Genomic DNA, 27033 nt, shown 5'->3' on the forward strand with positions numbered 1-27033 from the left:
ATCCAGTGAATCATTTCGCGGTTTGAAATGCGCGAAGAAATTGTCTGCCACTTTTTACCACATATCAAGATGAAGACGAGTGAAAGATCTATTCAATTCTTTACGAATGAAAAAACTGGGATTGAAATCCCGTTTTTTATGGTAACCACTTAGACTACTTCCAGTCTCCCATTTTGTCAACTTCTTACTACCCCCACTTGCCAAACGAGATTCTTTCTCTTTATTTATATTTAATTGACAATAGATTTCTGGACTACCTGTTCCGACGGGAACGGAGTCGCCAATAACAACATTTTCTTTCAACCCCTTCAGCCAATCAATTCGGCCGCGAAGGGCAGCTTTAGCCAATACTCGAGTGGTTTCTTGAAAACTTGCTTCCGCCAAAAAACTAGTAGTACTAAGAGAAGCCCTCGTCATACCCAATACAATAGGCTCGTAAAAAATTGATTTCTTTAAAACACGATTTATACGTTCCGCCTGTGATAACTCAACAAGCTCCCCAGGAAGGAATACATTAGTTACCCCATCTTCAGACGCTACGACCCTAGATGTCAATTGGCAGACAATAATTTCTAGATGCTTGTCGCATATCCGTACTCCTTGAGACTCATAAACTTTTCGAATTTGATCAATTAGAATCAATTGGCAATGCTCCATACTTCTTCCAGCACCTAGCAAGTGACTCCAGGGATTCCCAATTAATTTAGTAATATTTTGACACCATTTCTCAAAAAGATCTCCAATTCCTGCTGAAATAGAAGCAATGGAACGGGACTCCAGGAGTTGCTCAACCTTTGGGAGACCTTGAGTAATGTCTCCAGATTTCAATCTGTCATACGGCAATGTTATTAACGTATCTCCTTCCTCAAGGATATCCCCGGAACTCTTATGGGGATTTGCTCCCCGGGTTGCCAAAAAGGTTTTACCCGTTCTCACTAATGAATAATCTTGGTGAATGGCCATGACCTGGCCAGATTGGAAACATGTCCGATCTCGATGTAGATATCGACTTTCACTGATCGGTAGTCCTAGACTAATTAACATGATTTCTCGACTAAACACTCTTGTCGGTAAATAAGAAGGTTTGTCCAAGAAACCTTTTTTAACATAAAAATTTATGGGGCATTTCAGTAGTAATTTACTTTCATCAATCAGATAGAAATCTTGATGTTCCGACTTATCTATCGAATAATCAACGAAACCTTTTCTGGTAGAAAGGTTTTTGCCGCCGAGTGATAGATGATGGGGAATCGATGAACAAGAAATAGGGGACAAAGTCCCCACTAGACCTACCTCCTCAGCTTTCCTCTGGCCGAGATTGGAACTTGCTCTTCTAGCTTTAATCCATCCCTCTTCAACATTTGGATTTGCATAATTTTCTGAAATACATTTAGAACTCAGTGAGATCTTTTTTTTATTCTCGCCGATGCAGAAGAAACCATCTTCTGACCCGTAGAAGTATTTCCCAATTTCTCCTCCGCAACCACCATCCCTCGTATCAGTAACTGAATTATTACGGGACAAATTAAATGGCGACAAGATCAGGAATGATGTGGCTGGTTCCAAAGTCAAATGAATGATACCCTGACAGTTGACAGCTGATTTACAACAACTGTTAGCCAGATCAAGTTGAGGAGGAGATGGTTTGCCAAGAGGCGTTGATGTTCGAAAGATTTCATCAACCCTGACTCCTCTTTGTGTAGGGGGAGATACCATCGGATTTACTTGAAGAAAAGTTTTGAACAAATAACTTATTTTCACACTGATAAGAGAGAAATAGTTTCTTTTTCTAGGAAGGGTTTCGTGCAAATATTTCTGCCATTCAATTATCAAACAAAGCCGAACTAATTGAGTAGGCACATCGTTAATTACTTCAATTTTTTCCCCATTTTTGCAACAAATGAACGAAAGGGTCTTGGCTTTTGCGCGTCTCTGTGTTTTTGGTTTGTCAAATCGAGATGCTACTTGTGCCAGAGAATCGCTGGATAAGTTATACTCGCTAACTGGTGTCATCGGGACAAAGGTTTTTCCTTTTCTGCGAAATGTAAATGGTTGTAGGTAAATCCAATTTTTGACTTCAATGTCATCCGAAATCCTATTACCCGGCGCTAGTAATGTATTACCCCGCTTGGATATATTAATTTGCTTCTCTGGATTATAAATATATCCAGGGAGAATTCTTATTGTAGTAGCATCTCTTGATCTCTTTCTCATCCGAATCAATCCACCTGATTTGGTAATAATATTGTTAGTGATTTGCGCACCTTTTTTAACAATAGCATTATTTGTCACCAAAATAGACGACGAGGGTTCGTGCGTAAGATAAACCTCTTCTGGAATCGGGAAGAAATTTCCTTTTCTAACTACCCTGCACCAAGGACGAGAACTTTTATTCCCTGTCCCACCATCTAACTGGAGTCTCTTCGGATTGACCGGTTTAATTTCTACAGTGCCATACTTTATGATCCCTGAAACGATGGTTTGATACTCGAAGTTTTCATAGGTGGCAAAAATGTGATCCTGATCCGAACCATTGTTTAATTGAACATTGATACTTACAAAATCTAATTTTTTGATATTTTTTTGGCATCGTTCCATCAGCAAAGAAACCGAGTTTTCTAGCTCGGCCCGCTCCAACCAGACATTTGAAAGGATGTAATTGGATCTCGGACGTTTTGACCAATTTGAAAAATATTTTGAATCGGTTCCAAATTCTTGAATCCCTTTTCGACGATCTACGCAGTTACTAGCACTGGCTTGTGCTTCAAAAATTCCCTCCGAGTGACTGCGTATCCTTTTGATAGGGTGGGGTTTTATCCTAACTCTATCTTGATCTTTATGAAAAAAAGAGTTCCCATCAAATTTGGATGGAGATCCCGAAAGAATCCATATATGGCTCGCCTCTCGTACGAGACGAGCGATATTGCAGATGGAATCACGGACATGCCAAACAAATTTACTCCAGTGAATTTCTCCCCTCGAGTTTGGATAAATAGGTTTTCTAATACATTCTTTGGGAGGAAACTCCTTGGCTCGTACTTCCGCGATAACTTGTTGCGACTCAACATATTGACCAGTTCGAATCATAAGCAGACTCTGGGCTGGAATAAGAGAATTTTGTGTACCGACGGAATTGCCAATAAAGAGGGGTAAATCGTTTCGGCACATCCAAGCAGGATGCCCGTGCCTCGTACGGGTCGGATGAAGTAATCTTTCGTCAAATTTAATAAGTCCATTGAATGGAATTCGTACGTACTCCGCAATATCCCCTGTAAATACCCCACCTGTATGAAAAGTCCTCGATGTCAATTGAGTTCCCGGTTCTCCAATTGATTGACCCGCAATGATACCAACGGCTTCACCCAATTCTACTAAATTGCAATGGGCAAGGCTCCAACCGTAGCAGAACTGACAAATCCGGAAAATGCTTTTGCATGTCAAAGGAGATCTCACATGTATTGGCTGCGAGGACGCCATCAAGTTACTAGCCAATCCGTCGCTAATATCTTGGTTACGGGTGGCAATACATCTAACATCCCAGTAAACATGATCCGCCAACACACGTCCAACCAATCCCTGATGCGGCATCGTGCCAAGAAATCCTCGTCTTCGTTCGCCAGTATTTGAAGTCAAAAAAGCGAGACTTCTAGGAGTTTCACAATCCCTTCTTCGTACAGCAATATGTTGAACAACTTCGACAAGTCTACGTGTTAGGTATCCGGCATCTGAAGTTCGCACGGCGGTATCCACAACCCCTTTGCGAGCACCGTAGCGAGAAATAATATATTCTGTCAGGGATAAACCTTCGCGCAGATTTCTTCGGATAGGTAGGTCAATTACCTGACCTCGAGGATCTGCCATTAATCCCCTCATGCCAAGCAATTGGTGGACCTGGGAGATGGTCCCTCGGGCTCCTGAAACAGACATCATGTGAACGGGATTCAAAGGATCAATCATCTTGAAACTTGGACTCATTTCTCGTTTCAAACATTCACTTGTGGCATACCAGGCTTCAATTGATTGACGCAACTTTTCTATGGCATGCAGACTTCCGCAGCGGTAATGCCCCTCCGAGACGTAACCTTATTTCTCCGCGTCTCGTACAAGCCAACCTCTGGTTGGTACTGCTGAAAGGTCGTCAATACCCGATGAGATAGATGCTTCTGTAGCTTGCTGAAAACCCAAAACTTTCACTTGATCTGAGATATTTGTTGTAGACGCAATTCCGAAACAAACAACTAACTTGCCGATGAGTCTCTTCATCGCAGCCCTATCGATCGTCTTGTTGCAGAAAGGTAATTCATTTCGATCCATCATTATGAAGACCTCAACTTCATATATATATATGTTGTTTTATATCGCAGTATTTAGCAAGCTCTCTGTTATTAACTTCTCAATTTCATTAAACTGATTCATTTTATTTATTCACCCTCACCCATTGCCTATAATAAAAAGCTTTATCATTCCTCATTATTACTATTAGTATTACACCTATCGATTGTTGATGTACTCAGCGTAGATGAGGTGGTGTATGAAAAAGAATTCTTTGATACACCTTGCATTGCTTCCTTCAATTGTTGATTGAATAAAATGCGACCGGCTGTTGTAAGTACATACATACTAGAGATAGATCCATCCCTACATTTTCTAATTCGGCAATTTTCGTAGAAGTGAAAAGAAGTTCCTGACGATTCATAATGAGATTCGGAAGATAATTCACGAATTTTCGAACTAATAATTTGCAGATCGATTTTCCATCGAAGCCACAATAGACTGTGGGAATCCACTTGTCTCGATTCCTTGGCCCGAAGTAAGTCACAGTAACTGCTGAAATGAAGTAGTTTGGTGGAATATACGTTAACCCTGTCTATAAAACCAAGATGTCTATTTCTATAGATTCCTTGCCTACTTTCAATTGTTAGCGCATAAAGACCAAGAAGCATGTCCTGACTCGGTACAGATACGGGATCGCCCGTAGCGGGAGATAATAAATTGAGATGCGAAAACATCAGAAGACGAGCCTCGATTTGAGCTTCGACAGATAAAGGGACATGAACGGCCATCTGATCCCCGTCAAGATCTGCGTTAGACCCCCCACGAACCAATGGATGCAGACGAATGGCGCGTCCCTCTATCAAGAGGGGCTGAAACGCCTGTATGCCTAATCTGTGCAAAGTAGGTGCCCGATTCAGCAGTACAGGATGGCCTCGCATAACTTCCCGAAGAACTTCCCATATTATGGGATTCCCCTTCCGTATCATGCACTTAGCAGCTCGTAAATTACAGGCAAGGTGTCATCCAATCAAATTGCGAATTACAAAAGCTTGGAAAAGCTCAATTGCCATTTCTCGAGGTAATCCACATTGGTGTAATGAAAGAGATGGGCCGACAACAATTACGGAGCGACCTGAGTAATCGACCCGCTTGCCGAGTAGATTTTCTCTAAATCGACCCTCCTTGCCCTCAATAACCTCTGAAAATGACTTGTAGGGTCTATTATGAATATCCCTCATTGGTTGCCCACGTATACCACTACCGATGAGAGCATCTACAGCTTCTTGAACAAGTCGTTTTTGGCAAACAATTAATCCTTCCGGTGTAAATTCACTACCCGATAGGAATTCTCTGAGAGTATTATTTCGGTAAATAATCTTCCTATAAAGTTCGTTAAGATCAGAGGTAATCAATTCACCTTCATACAATTCCACTATTGGTCTTAATTCAGGCGGGAGAACCGGTATAAAATATAAAACCATCCATTCGGGTTTCATATTCGTCCGTAAAAAATCCTTGGCTAGTTTAATCCTCCTGATCAGAAGATCTTTTCTTCTTCGAATTGTTCGATCTTCCCATTCGATTCCAACTGGCTTCTGTTTTACTGACGCCTGCCACTCTAAATACGCGCAATTAAGAAAACTTTGCAAATCTAAGCTAGCTAATCCTTCTCTGATAGCATCTCCCCCAGTAACAATTTCATTTTTTCGAAGCATCTCGTAATTTTGGGTAGAAAAAAAAGTGGGAAGTATGTTTCTCCAGGCTCGATCCTCATAATTGAACAGCCCCCGCAGTCTTAATAGAGCGGGCCTTTCAGCCACGGGCCTAGCTAGAAAAAGATTGGGATAGGTTGGCCGACCCCCCCCCAGAATCGGACAAGAGCGTTTCCCCTCATCCGGCTCAAATAACTAGTACCAGATTTACAACCCGACTAATTAATGTTTTCAAAACACAATAATAGAATCTAGAATAATCTAATAAAGTATCGCCCCGTCGAAAATAGCTGTTCAGTACTCGAGTTCCAAATAGTATTTTTCGAGTAGTCTCAATTTTTCCATCATGGATGATCCTGTACAGGAGGAAGTAGGTTCTTTGCCTTCCTATCATAAGTCGGAAATTTTTTTCTTGTTCCTAATGTGATCATTTCCCCCCTTTGGGTTTTCAATCCACTTCGATGGCTATCAGTTGATTTGAGAAGTACATGCGATGATTAGCTTCCCCTAACCATACCCAAAGTCTTTCCTAACGGCGAAAAAGAAAATCAAAGGATCGGGGTTATGTTAGGAAGCATTTAATATTTGTCTACTAACTGAAACAAATATCTTATTCTTTTTTTCACGAAGCCTGATTTAATTAGTTTGGTAGATTCTCTCTCTCTTTCTACCAAAAACTAACCATGGGGAGGATTCTTCAGTTTCTACGCAATAGATTGCGTATTTTCTCCCGAGTTGCGCGAGACTTCCTCATCTTTAATTTTGATTGAGGGACGCGTCGGTTAGAGGCCTCCAATTCCTACATGGAATGACAGATTGTATCAAATCTATGCCGATCAACATGTGAAGTCGAGTCACGCATCGCAATAGACTGGGCTTTCCAATTCTTTAAGAGGTTTGGCTAGTAGGTTTGCAATATAACTAGGGATTCGTTTAAGAAACCATACGTGAGTTACTGGACACGCGAGTTTGATGTATCCCATCCGATATCTACGAACTCGAGAGTCAGTAAACTCGACTCCGCAATGCTTGCAAAATCTGGAAGACTCTCCTTCGTCATTGACAGATCGGCAGTTTCCGCAAGCACAGACTCCACTTTTTGTAGGCCCAAATATTCTTTCGCAAGATGACCCATCTCTCTCTGGTTTGTGAGTCTTATAGTGCGATGTGTAAGGTTAATCGACTTGTCCAATGACATCTCCATTAGGTAACTCCCTTTCGGCCCAACTGCGAATCTGTTCGGGAGAAGCTAGTCCAATCCGAAGTTGTTGATAATTAGTTCGATGAATCATAATAAACTCTCAATTAATTTTCACGAGAGAAATTTCAAGGAAATATCAAATGTTTTCAAATTCCCTTCCCAAATCTTCTTCAGGTATGAAATTGCGTTCCAAATTTAGGCCCATACGTCGTAACTCCCGAACTAGCAATCGGAAAGACTCTGGAACGGTTTTAGGTTTGCAAACTGGTTTTCCGGTCATAATTGCACTAAGTGCTTTGTAGCGAGCCTGAATATGATCTGATTTAGTTGTAAGCATTTCCTGCAAGGTGTAGGACACCCCAAACCCCTCCGAAGCCCAGACTTCCATTTCTCCAATTCGTTGTCCCCCCCGTCTCGATTTCCCCTTGAGAGGTTGCTGTGTAACGAGCGCGTAGGGACCACTAGATCGTGCGTGAATCTTATCATCAACCTGATGAATAAGTTTCATTATATAAGCTTTCCCAGTTGTAATAGATTGTCCAAAGGGATCACCCGTTCGTCCATCGATCAATCGACTCTTTCCAGGGTGGCTGGGTTCGAATAGCCACGGATTATTGGTCCGCGCACCCGCTTCGTGAGGTTCGGCAAATACTAGTTTTCTGGAAGCTTCCCGTTCATATCTTTCATCAAAGGGTACTACACGGTAATGAGTTTCTGAAAACTCCCCGGCTAACCCAAGCAAGCATTCGAAAATCTGTCCCACATTCATTCGTGAAGGTACTCCCAAGGGACTTAGTATCATATCAACCGGCGTACCATTTTGCAAATAGGGCATATCTTGCCTGGGTACTATCTTTGATACAATACCTTTATTTCCATGCCTACCGGCTATCTTGTCACCCACTTGTATCTTACGTCTTTGCAATATATATATATGAATTACTTCCAAATCATTTGTAGCATCATCTTCGGGGTATACCCACCTCACATCAGTGACTCGACCTCTCCCACCAATAGGTACTCTTAGACAACTTTCTCTTGCATTAACCAGTTGTATACCAAAAATAGCTTGTAATGATCTTCCTTCTGGAACACGTGATGAGCTTGCCCCCTCCTGAGGCGTCAGTTTACCTACCAAAACGTCTCCGGCCTCCACCCAAGATCCTGATTCTACGAGCCCATCGTCGTCGAGGTGTCGAAGTAAATAACCATCCAATTGAGATATTTGCTTGGTAACCCGCTCAGGTCCTTGATTTGTTGCACAAATTTCAACCTCATGTTTTTCGATGTGAAGAGATGTGAAAATATCTTCATAGATAAGGCGTTCACTAATCAAGACCGCATCTTCGAAGTTGTATCCTTCCCACGGCATGTAGGCTACTAATATATTTTTACCCAGAGCTAGTTCCCCCCTGACAGTCGCTGCTCCATCCGCTACGATTTCTCCGCCTCTCAGGAGTTCTCCCAGCGAAACCGCGGGTTTTTGGTGCATGCAGGTGTTATTATTGGAACGCTCAAATATTTTTAATTCCTCAATTGTAGTAGGTTGAGCCAATTTGTTCTTTTTCGCTTCGTGGATAAGAGATAGCTCAATTCTATTACCATCAATATAGCAAACTTTACCATCCTGTTCGGATATAGCTACACTTCCCGAATCCAAAGCTACTTGACTTTCCAACCCAGTTCCTACAATGCATCTTTCGGGCTTAATTAATGGAACAGCTTGACGTTGCGTGGTAGAACCCATCAAAGCACGGTTTGCATCATTATGTTCAATGAATGGAATGAGAGAAGCTCCGATGGAAAAATGATGGAGAGGATGAATACTTCGAAAATCAACTTGTTCCCAGAGAACGCTGAGAAACTCTTGTTGATATCGCACTGGTATAATTTCCTTCTCCGAACCTCTCCATTCGGATAATAGTAAATTCTCACTTGCTACTCGGTAATAATCATCTTCTGCGGGTGATAAATTGACTAACTGCTCCTCCCCAGACGAATCTGACATTTCGAGGTAAGGGCTCCCCAAAGATCCCGAAGTGTTAACTCCTGCCTGAATAGCTAATGAGGAAATCAGGCCAGCATTCATACCTTCCGATGTTTCGATTGGGCAGATGCGACCATAATGACTGAAATGAATATCTCTAGCTTGAAAACTAGCGGTTCGACGTGTTAACCCGCCGGGACCTACAGAGCTTAATCTTCGTTTATGAACCATTTCAGATAATGGATTTGTTTGGTCCAAAAATTGCGAAAGGGGGTGTGAACCAAAAAACTCCTTGAAAGCTGCTATTACTGGCACGGGTGTCACCAACCCCCGGGGAGTGATTGCGCGTTTGCGCCTAACGGCTCTAGATAAATTTTATCGAATCAAATTCTCCAAACGGTTTGGAGCTAATTTCAATTGTTCCTGAAGCAAATCTGCAACGGATCGAACACGTCGATTTTTCAAATGATCTATATCGTCGAGTTTGCCCTCTCCGTAACTTATTTCTACTGAGTGATCTGCAGCTGCTAATATGTCTTGGGGTAGCAAAAAAGACTCCGTTTCGGGTACATCAAGAGTTAGCTTGATGTTTAGGTTTCGTCTACCAATTCGTCCTAATTCGCATCTATGTTGGAAAAACCTCTTCTATAATTCCCTAAATATGGATTCCGAAAAGAATACATCTGCGTCTGTAGCAGAGTATAGGTGTTTGTACAGCTCTGCTATGGCATCCTCTGGAGATTCAATACTTTCTTTTTGCCTTTTGAACATATTTGAAAAAATCCTTGGGTAACGGGAGTTTTGTAGAATATCTCTTTTGCATAACCCCATAGCTACTAGTAGAATAAAAATAGATATTTTTTTTTTCTTGCTTATACGAACCCATATTCTATTCCTCCCGTCTATCTCTAGCTTAAATCTCCCTCCCTGATCTGAAATTGCGGTGCTGGTATACGCGAGAATCCCTCTCTGATCCGACTCCCGATTGTAGTAAATACCAGGACTCCTCAATATTTGACTGACTAAAACTCTAGCGATCCCATTAATAATAAATGTTCCTCCGGAATTCATCCAAGGAATAGATCCGAGTCGTACATCTTCCTCTTGCACTATTTGGTCTTCCTTACAAATCAATTAAGCTGGTACATATGGGTCAGCGGAATACGTAATACATTGATACGCGGCATCTCTCTCTTCGAGAGAAGGTTCTGTCAATTGGTACTGATTTCCAATAGATCAGAATTCTACTTCCTTATCTGTATCTTCAATTTTTGGGAAATTTTCAAGTTCCTTAAGCAATTTTTGATGAACGAAACGACTAAAACCTTTAAATTGAATTTGTGCAAGTTCTGGCAGTACGGGCATACCTCCACTTCCTCCTAACGAAGTGATACATCTAGACCTACCTCTGAATTAAATTTCACAGACCAGTCTGATCGTTCTAATAATATAATTTGCAAATTCCCCCTTCCTTTGACAAAGATTTATATATACATATAGATATAAAGGTGGAGGAATATCTAATCTAGATAGATCTAAATATATGAGTGGGTGTGAGTAAATAGATATGAGTAGACTTTTTTTTTTCACTGAATTATCTTTCTTTATTCCTCCTCTAACAAATTCGTTAAAGCAGGTAGAAAGCTGCAGGAAATCTTATTCACATATTTTGATATTTCAAAAAGAATTTAGAGGATTTATGCACCGAAAAAAAAAAAATCTTTTTGACGATCCACGAGATGGGAACCTAAGCAAAATCCAGATTTTACAAACTTAAAATCACTTCTGTGATAAATTTTTTGCCGGGAAAACTTAGTAGTATCCGGGGCGAAACAGCGATTGACGCGTAGACGTGGAATCTAGAAAAGAAGTCCTTTGTAATTATATCACATCAGCAATTTTAATTGTCAAGAAAATCTAGTGGAAGGAAAAGTAGGATGTCTTCCCACTGATTTTGCCAACACCAATCCGTGACGTCTCCAACTCTGGGCAACATGAATAGAGGTACTTGTCAAATAAAAAATTCTATCTGTAGATAGGTAGATAGATATAGATAGATTGTAAAAAGATTGCCTTAGGGTTAGGATAATTTATTGCCAACGCCTCTGAAAAATAGATCAGATTGAAGACCTCCTACAACCTGAAGATTTTCTAACCGATTTCTTTTCTTTTATTCCCTAGCAAAGTCAAAAAAAAAAAAAAAAAAGATTTTTTCCCCCCTCATACAGGAGTTTTAACAAAAATTAGATTATGAATCATTGACTCTGGGACAATTACTACGTACACTCCAACTGAGCTAATTGCTACTCGGGGTTGTAGTTCAATTGGTTAGAGCACCGCCCTGTCAAGGCGGAAGCTGCGGGTTCGAGACCCGTCAATCCCGATACGGGAAATTGCAACGAAACAAATCGGAGTTCTATTACCCATCTTACATAGATGCTAAAAGATACCACTTATAAAGAATATGCCCAGATTTAGATTTTCCTATTTTACTTCTTGGGTCGAGCTGGATTCGAACCAGCGTAGGCACCGCCAGCGGATTTACAGTCCGTCCCCATTAACCGCTCGGGCATCGACCCGTAGGAAAGGAATTTTGGTTCTATTCTATTACATGAATTGTTGCTCGATTAATCAATTTCATTTAAAAGCTTCCATTCGATTCTTTTCAGTTGTCCCGAAATTTACCGGGAGGGGTAACAATAGACTTGTTATGTGCGCAAAGAAGTTATTGAAACTCGAATACCCCCAGGGGAATTCGAATCCCCGTCGCCTCTGTGAAAGAGAGGTGTCCTGGGCCTCTAGACGATGGGGGCCAGATTATCTGCTAGAAGCTTAGGTTATTTCCCTCGAGTTGTCAATATGGAGGGATTAAGGATGCCATAGAAATAGTTTTTATTAACGACATTAAACTAATAAGGAAAATAATTTATCAACATATCACTTTCCCCTGTAGCAGCTGACCGATTAGCTAGAAGCGGAAGCGGCGGATCTAAACTGCTTGTAGAAGTTAGAGATAGGTATTCCCGGTATCTATTTGTATTGCATACCTAATCGTGTGATATACTACATAATCGATATTAGAAATTTGGTTTCAACGCCTTATTATTAACTAATAATATTTGATTCGGTCAACCCGACTAACTAAAAATCGAAGGTTCATAACGGAATCCGAGAGTTCCTCTCGATAGGACCGCTCAATTTATTTCCCAATTAATGATTTGAACTACTAATACGGAAGTAAACATTCTTGCGTTTGTAGCCACTGCACTTTTCATTCTAATTCCGACAGCTTTTCTACTCATTCTTTACATTCAGACGGCCGCCCAAAATAATGGGTAGTTATCAATTACTCTGATTGGTAACTTAGTAGATTTCTTGGTAAGTTAGTAAAGTTAATAGTATAGTAATTTATGGGGGTAGCTGGGGGGGGGAGATGAAAAAATATTAATTTTTTTTTTTGTTTTCACAAAGCAAATGCGGTGAAACAAGATTTGGTATTCCGGGGTAAATCGCGGACCTATATGGCTGCTACTATACTACCACATCACCAAATTGTTACTGCCCAACGATGTTTCCTGGTTAAGTTTACTCCTGCTAATCGTAATGATTGCTCCCCCCTCCCCGCTTCTTTAGAATTTTTCTGCCTATGTTGTTTGCCCGTAATTCCAGATTGAATTGCTAGAAATTGATAGAGTTATCGATCTATCAAATTCTAGCAATTCTACGAAATCCCCCGGAAATGAGATCCACTCACTGAGCAGCCATGGGTTGAAAACTCAATCTGTTCTACTTACATTTCTATTCTAAAAGAAAGAGATAGTCACTAAAACGGTATCAAGCGAAACATTCGTAACTATAAGCTTAGCTGCATATCAACTGAAAATACAAGAAAAAAAAAACTAATTTTTTGCCTCGGGTGCAGTCATAAACCCAGAGAAATATCTACAACTTGAACCACCAGTGGAGTAAAATACCGATTACCCCATTATACCAATTTATGAAGTAAAGGGTTAAAATAATGATCTTGGGTTTGTTAAAACCCCTCATAGAATTTCTTCTCCCCGGAATCAAATAATATAGATATATCTATTTACTTTTTTTGTTCAATTTCCAGATTTTGATACGAGAAGAAATCTTATAGGCAAAAAAAAAAAAAAAAATCTATGCAGTGTAATTTAATTCCTAAATTAATCCTAAATTAACTAGATAAAGGATCCGTTTAACGAAGGATCAATTAGCTACTCGACACAAGTCACAACCCACTTCTTCCCCGAACTACAAGCGAGAGGGAAAACGTAGAAATTGCCGTCAAGGCAGCCCAAGCTATAGTGACTGAATCCGTAATTATAATTCCTATCTTTTCACTCCCCAAATTTTACCGATAACTAACTAGCCTCGAGCTCAGATGCATATTAAATCTTTGGAAGCGTCAAAGTACGTAATAAGAATCAGATATCTTCTTCTGCAGGATACCCCCCTAGTAGCGAGAAACAACGAGTATGTATAAATCCAAGTCGTCTTTTCCAATGTTACTGGGTAGTTTTTATAATTTTGTAGGATTTGTCAATTCCTACTTGCTACTGACTAAGTAGTAGTATACTTATTCGGGATTGTCGATGCGTGATTTGTCGAGATACGTGGAATGTGTTAGGCTATAACAAGCTATAGAGCAACTCAACCTGTATCCGATTTCGGCGCACCAAGCAATCCCCGGAAAACCCTACCTAGATGGGTGAGTAAAATTAGATGAATTTAATCTTCCAAATTGTTATTTTCCATTTCTTCTTCCAGGCGATACCCAGATTCGAACTGGGGAATTGAGGATTTGCAGTCCTACGTCTTACCGCTTGACTATATCGCCCCGTTTCAAAGATTCTATTCTAATGCCGACTTGAAAAGACCATCGAGGACGTTCAGCCGGTCAGACGAAATGTCTCACCAGTGAGTATAGTGCTGAGATTAGAAACTGACAAGTAGTTTCCCTATGCTCCCGATGAAAATTTCTAGTTTCATATGCATCCACTTCGAAAATGACAACCTGCAACCTAGTTATTCGCCCCGAAATTTCGAACGAAATTGTGAATTGCAAAAACTTGAAATTTCTATTCTATAGGTAAGAGTTTTGTATGTTTCTTCATTTGGGGTCAAACCTCTTTATTGTCCCCAAAGTAGGCGGATAGCGGGAATCGAACCCGCGTCACCTCCTTGGCAAGGAGAAATTTTACCACTCAACTATATCCGCGCAATCCATCATTTTATTTTACGCACCAAATTGCATCTTTTGCCAATGAGATCCTTAATACACACTTCTTTTAATATAAGAAAAGATTAAATTTACCTACATAACTTCATTTCTTTTCTTACGAAATCAACTTAAACTGAGTTATGTATTGCAAATTGCAAATCCTTCTTTCTGGCGGTGGAAAATCTATTTATCTCGTCTCACATTTGAATTCCCCACCCGTAACGGTAAGTTACGAGGGGAAGAACCAAAACAGACTTTTAGGAGATGAAGGAATTGGGTATACCTACCAAAAAAACTAATCCAATCCATAATGAGGCCCCTGAAAAAACAATATTTTTGTTGTCAGACCATCCTCCGGGAGACGCAAACGCCACAGGCACACCAACAACTAGTAAAAATGAGGTAGCAATTAATGCAAATAAAGCAAATTGAAAAGCAGTAGTCATAATTCCGATTCCTTTCGCATGAGGAATTGATTTTCTGTACCACTTAATCCGCATCCGACGGAGCTGCTGCGAAGTTTTCATTTGTAGGGAACAAACGTCTATTTCTAAGACTAATTTATCAAATCCCTACGACACCTCTCAACTAGAAAAGTTAGCTCAACCCCGCCCGCTATTGAAGATGTTTATCTCATGTAGCGATATTTTCACCCCGTATCTGTTGTATCGTAGCAAGGGTAGAAAAAAAATCTCTCTCTATACAAATAGATCTTAGAATCAAAAACTTTTGCGGTTCATTCGCAACTCGATTGTCTTCCCCAATCATCTGGTAGACTTGGGTTACACTTTTTATCCTCCGAATCTCAAAGGAAGAATTCGCCTATTTGGGAGAGATGGTCGAGCGGTTTAAGGCTCCAGTCTTGAAAACTGGCATGGCACCTCGATGCCATCGAGGGTTCGAATCCCTCTCTCTCCTAACATTTGGATCAGCCATAAAGGAGGCAAGAGTGATAGCTGAGATCTACTCCGATCCGAAGAGGTTCTCCTCCAATACGTTGCAAAAAACCATTATTTGTGTGTGTATAACATATGACTAGATGATGAGTTGGAATCTACCTATCCAGTTGGATAGATAGATCTTAAATAAATGTGATGAATTAAGAGAAGAGGAGGCAAATTTATTAAGTCCTCACTTGTTAGCGCGTGGGAAATTATTTACCTATTTTACTTTTCTGCCATCACCCTTTCATCATCTAAACAAATTCTTCGGATTTTAATTAAGGGGTGTCATAGAAAGAACGGGTTCGGTATCGCGGTCAATTCCTTTTTCAAAGCCGGCTGCGGCTGCACGAGCCCTACCTGCGTGCCATAGATGGCCCACAAAGAAAAAGAATCCCAAAACAAAGTGAGAAGTTGCTAACCAACTTCGGGGAGATACATAGTTTACAGCATTAATCTCGGTAGCTACCCCGCCTACAGAGTTTAAGGAGCCTAAGGGTGCATGAGTCATATATTCCGCAGATCGTCGCTCCTGCCATGGCTGTATATCCCTTTTCAACTTACCAAGATCTAAACCATTTGGACCTCTTAGAGGTTCTAACCAAGGAGCACGAAGATCCCAGAAGCGCATTGTTTCGCCCCCAAAAATAATTTCTCCGGTGGGGGAACGCATTAGGTATTTTCCTAACCCAGTAGGTCCCTGGGCAGAACCTATGTTGGCGCCGAGACGTTGGTCTCTAACGAGGAAGGTAAAAGCTTGAGCTTGAGAAGCTTCTGGACCGGTGGGACCATAAAATTCACTAGGATATGCTGTGTTGTTGAACCAGACGAAACAGCAGGCAGTGAAGCCAAATATGGCTAGAGCTCCCAAGCTGTAGGATAAATAAGCCTCCCCGGACCACACAAAAGCTCGACGAGCCCAGGCAAACGGTTTTGTTAATATGTGCCAAATCCCGCCGAAAATACAGATGGATCCGAGCCACACATGTCCCCCGATAATATCTTCTAGATTATCTACACTCGCAATCCATCCCTCTCCGCCAAACGGAGACTTTAGTAGGTAACCAAAGATAATATTGGGGTTTAGAGTAAGATTCGTAATTTCTCTTACATCTCCGCCACCGGGTGCCCATGTATCATACAACCCTCCGAAATAGAGTGCTTTGAAAACCAGTAGGAAAGCGCCGAAACCTAGTAATATTAGATGAATACCGAGAATTGTAGTCATCTTATTTTTATCCTTCCAAGTGTAACCAAAGAAAGGAAAAGATTCTTCCAGAGTTTCGGGACCAATCAAAGCATGATATATGCCTCCAAAACCCAAAACTGCGGAAGAAATCAAATGTAGCACTCCGGAAACAAAGTAAGGGAAGGTATCGGCCACTTCCCCGCCAGGACCTACCCCCCAACCCAGGGTTGCCAAGTGGGGAAGTAGAATTAATCCCTGCTCATACATAGGCTTCTCTGATACGAAGTGAGCTACTTCAAATAAATTCATAGCTCCAGCCCAAAATACAATCAGACCAGCATGAGCTACGTGGGCACCAAGCAATTTACCAGACAAATTAATCAACCGGGCGTTCCCCGCCCACCAAGCAAAACCCGTGGTTTCCTGATCGCGACCACCCAGCGAGAGAGTTCCATTAAAGAGCGTTTCCACGGGGTAAAACCTCCTCGGGGAATACAAGATTTTCGTGAGGCTGATCCTGAGCTGCCATCCAGGCACGGATCCCTTCGTTTAGTAAGATATTCTTTGTGTAGAAAGTCTCGAACTCGGGATCTTCTGCTGCACGAATTTCTTGGGAGACAAAGTCATACGCGCGCAAATTTAAGGCGAGACCAACTACTCCGATAGCACTCATCCATAAACCCGTCACTGGCACAAATAACATGAAAAAATGTAACCAGCGTTTGTTGGAAAAAGCGACACCAAATATTTGGGACCAGAAGCGATTTGCAGTTACCATCGAATAAGTCTCTTCAGACTGAGTTGGATTGAACGCCCGAAATGTGTTTGCACCGTCGCCGTCTTCAAAGAGAGTATTTTCAACTGTAGCACCATGAATGGCACATAGGAGAGCAGCGCCCAGAACTCCTGCAACCCCCATCATATGAAATGGATTCAGAGTCCAATTATGAAAACCTTGAAAAAACAAAATGAATCGGAAGATAGCCGCTACACCGAAACTAGGTGCGAAGAACCAACCGGATTGTCCTAAAGGGTAAATCAAAAATACGGAGACAAAAACCGCAATCGGACCAGAGAAAGCTACTGCGTTGTAGGGGCGTAATTGTACGGACCTAGCCAGTTCAAATTGGCGTAACATAAAACCTATTAAGGCGAAAGAACCATGAAGGGCGACGAAAGTCCATAAACCCCCCAATTGGCACCAACGAGTGAAGTCCCCCTGTGCTTCAGGACCCCACAAAAGAAGCAAAGAGTGGGCCAAACTATTAGCAGGGGTAGATACCGCGGCAGTCAAGAAATTGCATCCCTCCAAGTAAGAACTTGCTAATCCGTGAGTATACCACGAAGTCACAAAGGTCGTACCCGTGAACCAGCCCCCCAGGGCGAAGTAAGCGGTGGGAAATAGTAGTAAGCCGGACCAACCCACAAATACAAAACGATCTCTCCTGAGCCAGTCATCCATACTGTCGAATAAGTCTTTCGGTTCTTTGGAAGATTTTCCAATGGCAATTGTCATATCTGTTCCCACTAAGCTACCCAAACCACTTTTAGGTCCCTCATTCCTATTTCTATATTCCAGGAGTTGGTATAGTTCTCTTGAATATGAGATTACCAGATTGTTGATAAGTCATTTTATCAGAATTTGTCGTGCGAGATCAAAAATCGTAATATTTTCACAAGGCCTTCTTGCCCTTTTCCATTTTTTTTTTCACTTTTCTTTCAATTTATTCTATTCATCATTTTTGCCCAATTCTTTCTCCTCCCTGCTTGTCGTTCCAATATATCATCCCTTCTTGTCTCTGGGAGATCCCTTCTGCCACGTCAGATATTTAGTAGGTAAGCCCCCCTTTTCTTCCAGGACTTCGCTAACCATTTTAACACAACAACGAACCTGATCCAACGGAAAGTCGAGTTGTTTCCGAGAATCCGGGGTAGGTAAATACGAAATTTTGTAGTATAGTATAAGGAGTTTACACATGTTATGCATAGGAATACGCGGAACTTATGCTTTTTATTGCATCTATCTCTACTTCGAGGATATTTAGGGACTTATTCTACCAATGCCTAGGAAACCTTAAAAAAATATTTTGTCTCGACTAACAAAAATAGGTAGCAACCAGAGGGTGTGTCGGAAATTTATGCATCGAACAGGATAATTATGTCTCCATCTAGACTCCTAGCAGTGTAAACGGTTTCCAATTGTTTGAAAGATGTGGAAAAGGGGAGAGTACCAGAGACTTGTAAGAATCTTTTCAGTAATTGAAATTTGTTTTGTAATACAGTGAATAGGGAAAAACTATTTCCCAAATTACAATTCTTCTTTTGTATCTTCTTTCGCAACTGCAGATGTAAAGATATATATCTATAAAACAATAAATAGATAAATCTATTTATTGTTTGTCTTTTCGTCAGATTTGCATTTAATTCCCGAGGTAAGAATAACCAAAATGTCTCTGGTACAAAAAAGTATATCCAACTGATTTACCGATACCGCGGGAGACAATACAATATTCTTTTTGCATGATGACTTAGTTACATTAAGATCCCCCCCCCCCCACGAACAGGGTTCGTGTTGACTCCAGTATCTTTTTTTCCTAGCCAATGGTACTGGATATCTAAATTTTGGATAACTACTCTCTCTATTAGCATCTTACATGACTATTTTAGCCCTTTGTCGGATTTGAACCGACGGCTTACGCCTTACCATGGCGTTACTCTACCGCTGAGTTAAAGGGGCCTATGTACTGTGAATAAATATAGACTGGCGATAAAAATGGGGTAGAATCCCAATTTTTATTTCCTCGATTGAACTAATTAAGCTGCATCCATGGGGAAGTCAGTAGAACGGAAAGGAAAAACTGATTCTCTTTAATCCCCGGTAGGAACTTCCGGTAAATTGGAAAAAGAATTGACAATTGACTTTGCGGAGACGGGATTTGAACCCGTGACCTCGAGGTTATGAGCCTCGCGAGCTACCAAGCTGCTCCACCCCGCGTAGTTAATGCCTCTAACGTAAGTATTATACATCTCTTAAAGAATTACATTGGACATAAATAATGCATAAACAAAAATGATGAAGATGAGTAAATTGCAGTATTTTATCTATCCATCCTATCTTATCTATTTATCTATCGATAAATAGATAAGATTTCAATTCTCTAAACAAGCGGTAGATAAGGCGGGGGGGGGGGGTAAGTAGTTTTTCTACCAACTCGATTTCAACACTCCAGGCAAGACACAGGTGTGTGCCATCTCGCGGGGTACGTGTCTGGAAAAACCAAAATCTCGATAATTGGATCTGGGTCGTCCGGTTAGGGAGCACCGGTTACGGAGACGAACGCGTGCACTGTTGCGTGGTAGAGATTGCAATTTTTCGGAAATAATTAGTTTATCCTGGATCCGCAAACTATTCTTAATCTCTCGTCTCAAAAATTGGCGAAGAAGATTATATTTTTTCACCAATTTTTTCTTACTATTCTCCTTTTCAATAAGACTTTTTTTTGCCATAATTGGTAGGTAGGTGAGCAGAGTTGTATTATTACTACGAAACAAGTAGGCAGTCGGTGTGCCGAGTAGAAAGGATAGTGAGGGTAAATCTGACGCGGGAACAAGCAATTTTGTAGTTGAACAAAGATGAAGACTAGCCAAATTTACCTGATGTAGATGCTATCAAGAAAGCTGCGTAGGTAAATATATAACCCACGGAGAAGTGCGCTAATCCAACCAGTCGCGCTTGAACGATAGAAAGGGCAACCGGTTTATCTTTCCACCGTATCATATTTGCAAGAGGCGTTCTTTCATGAGCCCAAGCTAAAGTTTCGATGAGTTCTTGCCAGTAACCGCGCCACGAAATCAAAAACATAAACCCGGTAGCCCACACGAGATGCCCAAACAAAAACATCCATGCCCACACAGATAAGCTGTTCATACCAAAGGGGTTATAGCCATTAATAAGCTGCGAGGAATTTAGCCATAAATAATCTCTTAGCCATCCCATTAGATACGTAGAAGATTCGTTGAATTGAGCAGCATTGCCCTGCCATAAAGTGATGTGTTTCCAGTGCCAATAGAAGGTAACCCATCCAATTGTGTTCAGCATCCAAAAGACAGCTAAGTAGAAAGCATCCCAGGCAGAAATGTCGCAAGTTCCCCCTCGGCCGGGGCCATCGCAAGGAAAACTATAACCAAATTCTTTCTTATCCGGCATCAACTTGGACCCGCGTGCATCTAAAGCACCTTTCACCAAAATTAGTGTAGTGGTGTGTAAACCTAAAGCAATGGCGTGGTGAACGAGAAAATCCCCGGGACCAATCGTTAAAAATAACGAATTATTGCTACTGTTAACAGCGTCTAACCAGCCAGGTAACCACAAGCCCCGACCAGCATTACTTGCCGGACTATCTACTGAAGATAGAAGCACGTCAAAACCGTATGAAACTTTACCATGAGCAGATTGAATCCACTGAGCAAATACGGGTTCAATAAGAATCTGTTTTTCCGGAGTCCCGAAGGCTAGCATTACATCGTTATGAACATAAAGACCTAACGTATGAAAACCCAGAAATAAACTAGCCCAACTTAGGTGAGATATAATTGCTTCTTTGTGCTCTAACATTCTTGCCAACACATTATCTCTATTCTGCTCGGGATCATAATCTCTAAGAAAGAAGATGGCTCCATGTGCAAAAGCTCCTGCCATGATAAACCCGGCAATGTATTGGTGGTGAGTATATAGTGCTGCTTGGGTCGTATAATCCTGCGCTAGAAAAGCATAGGCGGGTAAGGAATACATATGTTGTGCAACAAGGGAGGTGATGACTCCCAAAGCAGCTAAAGCAAGTCCTAATTGGAAGTGGAGAGAATTATTCACCGTATCATAAAGTCCCCGGTGTCCACGTCCCAGCTTACCTCCCGGGGGAATGTGAGCATCCAAAATTTCTTTCATGCTGTGTCCAATACCAAAGTTAGTTCTGTACATATGGCCGGCAATTATAAACACGACGGCTATTGCTAGGTGGTGATGAGCCATATCAGTTAGCCACAAACTTTGAGTTTGTGGATGGAATCCCCCCAGAAAAGTTGGAATAGCTGTTCCTGCTCCTTGGTTGCTATTGAACAAATGGGTGTTAGAGTCAGGATTTTGCGAGTAAACGCTCCATTGACCCGAAAAAAAAGGTCCCAACCCCTGGGGATGCGGGGCAGTAGTCAATAAATCGTTCCATCTGACATGCCCGCCCCTTGCTTCGGGAATAGCTACATGAATCAAGTGGCCTGTCCAAGCTAGGGAACTCACTCCAAATAATCCTGATAGGTGATGATTAAGACGAGATTCAGCATTTTTGAACCAGGAGATGCTTGGTTTCCATTTGGGTTGGAGGTGTAACCAGCTAGCTAGTAGGAACAAAGCAGCAACAGCTAGCAGAAAAATGGCTCCGGTGTAGAGATCTTCGTTATTGCGTAAACCAATAGTGTACCACCACTGATATACGCCGGAATAGGCAATATTGACCGGGCCCGCGGACCCCCCCCGGGTATAGGCTTCGACCGCCGGTTGACCAAAATGAGGATCCCAAATGGCATGGGCAATCGGCCTGACATGTAATGGGTCCTGTACCCATGTTTCAAAGTTGCCCTGCCAAGCTACGTGGAACAAATTCCCAGAGGTCCATAGAAAAATAATAGCTAACTGACCAAAGTGAGATGCAAATATTTTTTGATAGAGACGTTCTTCGGTAGTATCGTCATGACTTTCAAAATCATGCGCAGTGGCTATGCCAAACCAGATACGACGAGTAGTTGGGTCCTGGGATAGACCCTGGCTGAACTTTGGAAATCTTGATACCATAATGTTTCTCAAATCCTCCTAGCCATTATCCCACTGCAACGATTCTCGCCAGGAAGAATGCCCAAGTTGTGGCGATTCCACCCAGAAGGTAATGAGTTACTCCCACTGCACGTCCCTGTATAATACTCAGAGCTCTGGGTTGGGTAACAGGAGCAACTTTCAATTTGTTATGAGCCCAAACTATAGATTCAATAAGTTCTTGCCAATAGCCGCGACCACTGAATAGAAACATTAAGCTAAAGGCCCAGACAAAATGAGCCCCTAAGAATAGAAGCCCATATGCAGATAATGAAGAACCATATGACTGAATGACTTGAGAAGCCTGTGCCCACAAAAAATCTCGCAGCCATCCATTGATTGTCGTTGAACTTTGTGCAAAGTTTCCTCCAGTGATGTGGCTCACTGCTCCCTGTTCACTTACACTTCCCCATACATCCGATTGCATCTTCCAGCTGAAATGAAATATAACCACTGAAATAGAGTTGTACATCCAAAATAGCCCCAAGAATACGTGATCCCAAGCAGATACCTGGCAGGTGCCCCCCCTTCCGGGGCCGTCGCAAGGAAAGCGAAAACCAAGATTTGCTTTGTCGGGTATTAGTCGAGAGCTGCGTGCAAATAAGACGCCTTTCAATAATATTAGTACAGTAACATGAATTGTGAATGCGTGGATGTGGTGCACCAAAAAATCTGCGGTGCCTAATGGAATTGGAGCTAAGGCCACCTTGCCGGCCACTGCTACTAAGTCGCTCCCACCCCAGGCCAAGCTGGTGCCTGCTGTTGCGTTAGGTGCAGTCGATCCAGGAGCCAAGGCGTGAGTATTCTGGATCCACTGGGCAAAGATTGGTTGCAGTTGAATAGCGGTATCCGAAAACATATCTTGAGGACGCCCCAAGGCACTCATAGTATCGTTGTGAATATACAAACCGAAGCTATGAAAACCAAGGAAGATGCAGACCCAGTTAAGATGTGAAATTATTGTATCACGATGACGAATGACACGATCCAACAGGTTGTTGTATTGAGTAGTTGGATCATAATCCCTTACCACGAAAATAGCTGCATGTGCAGCTGCTCCCACTATTAAGAAACCCCCTATCCACATGTGATGTGTAAACAAAGAAAGTTGTGTTGCGTAGTCGGTAGCTAAGTAGGGATAAGGCGGCATAGCATACATGTGGTGAGAGACAATAATTGTTAAGGATCCCAAAGTGGCAAGATTAATAGCTAATTGAGCGTGCCATGAACTTGTCAAAATCTCGTAAATACCCTTGTGTCCCTCACCCGTGAAAGGTCCTTTATGAGCTTCTAGTATTTCCTTCGTACTATGCCCGATACCCCAATTTGTCCTGTACATATGACCAGCTACCAAAAAGAGAACCGCAATGGCCAAATGGTGATGTGCGGTATCAGTCAACCACAGACCCCCTGTTATCGGGTTCAATCCGCCGCGAAAAGTTAGAAAATCCGAGTATTCCGACCAGTTCAAAGTGAAAAACGGAATTAATCCTTTTGCAAAACTTGGATACGTCTGAGCTAGAAGATCACGATTAAGGATGAGTTCGTGAGGAAGGGGTATTTCTTCGGGGTCAACACCTGCGTCTAGGAGCTGATTGATAGGGAGCGATACGTGTATTTGATGTCCCGCCCATCCTAGCGATCCCAATCCCAATAGACCGGCCAAGTGATGATTCAACATGGATTCGACATTTTGAAACCAAGCTAATTTTGGAGCAGCCTTGTGATAGTGAAACCAACCAGCAAAAAACATTAATCCAGCAAAAACTAAAGCACCCACGGCTGTGCAATAGAGCTGTAACTCGCTAGTTATTCCGGAAGCTCGCCATAGTTGGAAGAATCCGGACGTTATTTGCACGCCCTGAAACCCCCCGCCCACATCTCCATTAAGTATTTCTTGACCCACTATTGGCCAAACAACTTGGGCACTGGGTTTTACGTGTGTGGGATCATTCAGCCATGACTCATAGTTGGAAAAACGGGCTCCATGAAAATACATCCCGCTCAACCGAATGAAAATAATAGCTAGTTGGCCAAAATGCGCACTAAATATCTTACGGGATATATCCTCCAAGTCATTGGTATGACTATCAAAATCATGGGCATCGGCGTGTAGGTTCCAAATCCATGTAGTGGTACTGGGACCCTTAGCTAAATTTCTTGCGAAATGTCCAGGCTGAGCCCACTTCTCGAAAGAAGTTTTTACAGGATCCTTCTCTACCATAATTTTGACTTCTGGTTCTGGCGAACGAATAGTCATTGGGACTCTCCTCTCTTCGAGCAGGGGATAGCAACAACCTACCAACAGGAGATATAAAATTTCTGAGAATTGGGGGTTTCATTAACATGCAAGAATCTGTTACTTCCCTCCAAATTTGAAAGTTGAACGTCTATAGTGAAGAGATCATGTGGGATAGGCTTTCGGTGGTATTATTACACGGCTTAGCGGCGCCTGATGGACTTGATAAGTAATACTAATTGCCCCCCCCCCCGGGGGGGGGGGGGGTCGACGTCTGAGAAACAAAAAGTTTTACTTACTTTGACTTCCCTATTTAGGAAGTCACGCTACTCTCGTACTGTTGTTCCAACTCTCCCACCGATGAGACGGGGAGAAGCGTCCCGTAATTTTCAGCCAATTCTGTGCTTCGGCATAATTGTCGGGGGAAAGTGCTATTGCCCGTCGCCAATACTCAGCAGCCTGATCAAACCAAGCTTCCGAAATTTCTAAATCTCCTTGATAAATGGCCTGTTCCCCTCGACAAGAATGGATGATTCCTTTCCCAGTAATCTCCTCCTTCAGAACCGAACTTGGGGGTTTCCCACCCCATACGGCTCATATGACTGCACTCCCACCCTTTGGGTGAGGGATGAATCCTACTCCCGAGGTGAGGTGTGGGAAAACTAAAAATAGCCAGGTTTTCAATTCTATTCGTTCCAAATAAAACCTTTTCCGTACTCACAGCTATTGGGAAGAGAATAAAAATCTCTCCCGTCACTAACTACCCTATCTCAACATGGATCTTTCAAAATGAGAGAAATTTTTTCCTTTGGGATTTGGTACTACGCCGTGTCTCGCCACTTAGTGCTTTTTCAACTGCCTCTTCTACAGAAACGAGTTGCATAAATCTTTGATGAGCCAGCTTCATTGTATCGATCCAGATTTTCAATGAGAAATCCTTACGACGCTGCATCCCCTTATTTAGTTAAATTATCCATAGGAAGGTTAGGCCGGTTACCTCCTCCGAACTCGGATTGTTTGGAAGGGGGCTAAATCCCGCAGCTCGTGGCAACTCCCGTCTAGAAAGATGCTTGGGGGAAGCCTTTTTTTTTATCGGTTGATTGATCATGAACCGAGGAGTCCCGAGGTGTAGATAGTCGCACGTGGTGGCAGATCACAGCCATATTATTAAAAGCTTGTGGCAAAAAGGAATTACGCTCCGACGCTTGAAAGTAGTATTCCAAAGCTTTTGCATGGTTACCATTACTGGTATGAATAGGACCTATATTGTGGGGTATGTAACTTCGGTCGTAAGAATCAATCTCCAAACGCATGGCTTTGTAGTAACTTCCCGAAGCTTCTGCATATTCTCCCTCTGATTGGGCCGACATCCGTTACGGTTGCTTACGCAGAAAAGCCCCGATTCAAAACCGCACGTGAAACTTCTGTATCATACGGCTCCTCCTGCCCAATTTAATTTACGAGGAAGCAATTTGAGAAGTTTCATTACTCCTGCTCTTGATAAGATTTCTAACCAGGCGGGGGTTAGTGTATGACAAAATCGGTATCTAACCATCCTTCTTACAAGGAGTTTTCTTTTTTTATTGGATCGATTGCGTTGCCGTCAATGAATTAGTGGTAGCTAAACTCCCTGGCAATTTCTTCGTTCCCAACGCTTTGTTTCTCAGAGGATTATTCACCCCGGCAATCTCCGATGATCTAAGGGATATCCAAAATACAAACGGGATGGTTGCTTGTTACCCCAATCGCAATTAGTCGTTATCGCGACTCCGGAGTTGTCGAAAACGCATAACATCTTTTGAATTAAGAGGTTGACGAAGAGTTTGTATTGCCGATTTCTCTAGTGGTGTATACCCCCTCCACGCTTACTCCTAAGATTTCCACGTATCACCAATTAACAGGTTTAACCTCCTGCTTGCTCGATACCTCGATCCGCGGGAGACGGGAGCCGTAGCTTGCGGGGCTGCATCAATCGTGGATACGCAACCGAAGGATTTGTTCGGCATTCGAAAAACACCTTTCTCAAATGTGGGCTTTTCAAATTGAGAGTTTTCTCCAATTAAGTGGGAATAGTGCTAAATTACCTCCCTTCTCGAATCGCACCATCCCTGTAGTATATAGAAGCTTCCCTCTCCCTCTTAGTAGTAGGTAGAATTCGTATGAGAATATCCGCTAGAATTGTGAAAGTTTTATCAATAAAATTATCATTTCTCTGCGACCTAGGCATAATCAAAATTACTCCTTGTTTTCTTTTTATTACTTCACCTATTACTAATCCGTCAGTTGAAATTACGGAAGAAAGGTAAGAAATCTATTTGGAGAATAACTTGGAAGAGAGAAGTAGTCGAGTGATAAGTGGAATGAGATTTTAATTGGTGTCG

The 27033-nt window shown here is 42.0% G+C and overlaps 12 protein-coding genes and 8 non-coding genes across 20 annotated transcripts, besides 1 other annotated feature; 3 read left to right on the plus strand and 17 right to left on the minus strand. All coding sequences in view use genetic code 11, as the record gives it.

The window, feature by feature from the left end:
• Positions 1–27033: part of a sequence feature (large single copy region; LSC) that runs on past both edges of the window.
• On the minus strand, positions 55–4317 carry rpoC2 (RNA polymerase beta'' subunit). Its single transcript is given in 1 exon segment — positions 55–4317. A coding segment is annotated over 1 exon segment (4263 nt).
• Positions 4461–7279, minus strand: rpoC1 (RNA polymerase beta' subunit). The gene is given in 2 exon segments: positions 4461–6125; positions 6848–7279. Coding segments are annotated over 2 exon segments (2097 nt in total).
• rpoB (RNA polymerase beta subunit) lies at positions 7325–10540 on the minus strand. The gene is given in 1 exon segment: positions 7325–10540. A coding segment is annotated over 1 exon segment (3216 nt).
• trnD lies at positions 11485–11558 on the plus strand. The gene has a single exon. It is a non-coding gene; the product is annotated as a tRNA-Asp (tRNA).
• On the minus strand, positions 11673–11754 carry trnY. Its single transcript has one exon. It is a non-coding gene; the product is annotated as a tRNA-Tyr (tRNA).
• On the minus strand, positions 11916–11988 carry trnE. Its single transcript has one exon. It is a non-coding gene; the product is annotated as a tRNA-Glu (tRNA).
• psbM (photosystem II protein M) lies at positions 12407–12514 on the plus strand. Its single transcript is given in 1 exon segment — positions 12407–12514. A coding segment is annotated over 1 exon segment (108 nt).
• petN (cytochrome b6/f complex subunit VIII) lies at positions 13428–13520 on the minus strand. The gene is given in 1 exon segment: positions 13428–13520. A coding segment is annotated over 1 exon segment (93 nt).
• On the minus strand, positions 13965–14036 carry trnC. Its single transcript has one exon. It is a non-coding gene; the product is annotated as a tRNA-Cys (tRNA).
• trnG lies at positions 14347–14417 on the minus strand. The gene has a single exon. It is a non-coding gene; the product is annotated as a tRNA-Gly (tRNA).
• Positions 14678–14866, minus strand: psbZ (photosystem II protein Z). The gene has a single exon. It carries the CDS (start codon positions 14864–14866, stop codon positions 14678–14680), a length of 189 nt encoding a protein of 62 aa, NP_848055.1.
• On the plus strand, positions 15250–15338 carry trnS. The gene has a single exon. It is a non-coding gene; the product is annotated as a tRNA-Ser (tRNA).
• Positions 15636–17021, minus strand: psbC (photosystem II 44 kDa protein). The gene has a single exon. The coding sequence runs from the start codon at positions 17019–17021 to the stop codon at positions 15636–15638; it is 1386 nt and encodes a 461-aa protein (NP_848056.3).
• Positions 17005–18066, minus strand: psbD (photosystem II protein D2). The gene has a single exon. The coding sequence runs from the start codon at positions 18064–18066 to the stop codon at positions 17005–17007; it is 1062 nt and encodes a 353-aa protein (NP_848057.1).
• On the minus strand, positions 19216–19287 carry trnT. The gene has a single exon. It is a non-coding gene; the product is annotated as a tRNA-Thr (tRNA).
• trnfM lies at positions 19472–19545 on the minus strand. Its single transcript has one exon. It is a non-coding gene; the product is annotated as a tRNA-Met (tRNA).
• rps14 (ribosomal protein S14) lies at positions 19755–20057 on the minus strand. The gene has a single exon. It carries the CDS (start codon positions 20055–20057, stop codon positions 19755–19757), a length of 303 nt encoding a protein of 100 aa, NP_848058.1.
• Positions 20191–22395, minus strand: psaB (photosystem I P700 chlorophyll a apoprotein A2). The gene is given in 1 exon segment: positions 20191–22395. A coding segment is annotated over 1 exon segment (2205 nt).
• On the minus strand, positions 22421–24673 carry psaA (photosystem I P700 chlorophyll a apoprotein A1). Its single transcript is given in 1 exon segment — positions 22421–24673. A coding segment is annotated over 1 exon segment (2253 nt).
• ycf3 (photosystem I assembly protein Ycf3) lies at positions 24974–26879 on the minus strand. The gene is given in 3 exon segments: positions 24974–25171; positions 25795–26023; positions 26755–26879. Coding segments are annotated over 3 exon segments (552 nt in total).

This window comes from Adiantum capillus-veneris, chloroplast (assembly GCF_014529385.1).
Source record: "Adiantum capillus-veneris chloroplast, complete genome".
NCBI classification, from domain to species: domain Eukaryota; kingdom Viridiplantae; phylum Streptophyta; class Polypodiopsida; order Polypodiales; family Pteridaceae; genus Adiantum; species Adiantum capillus-veneris.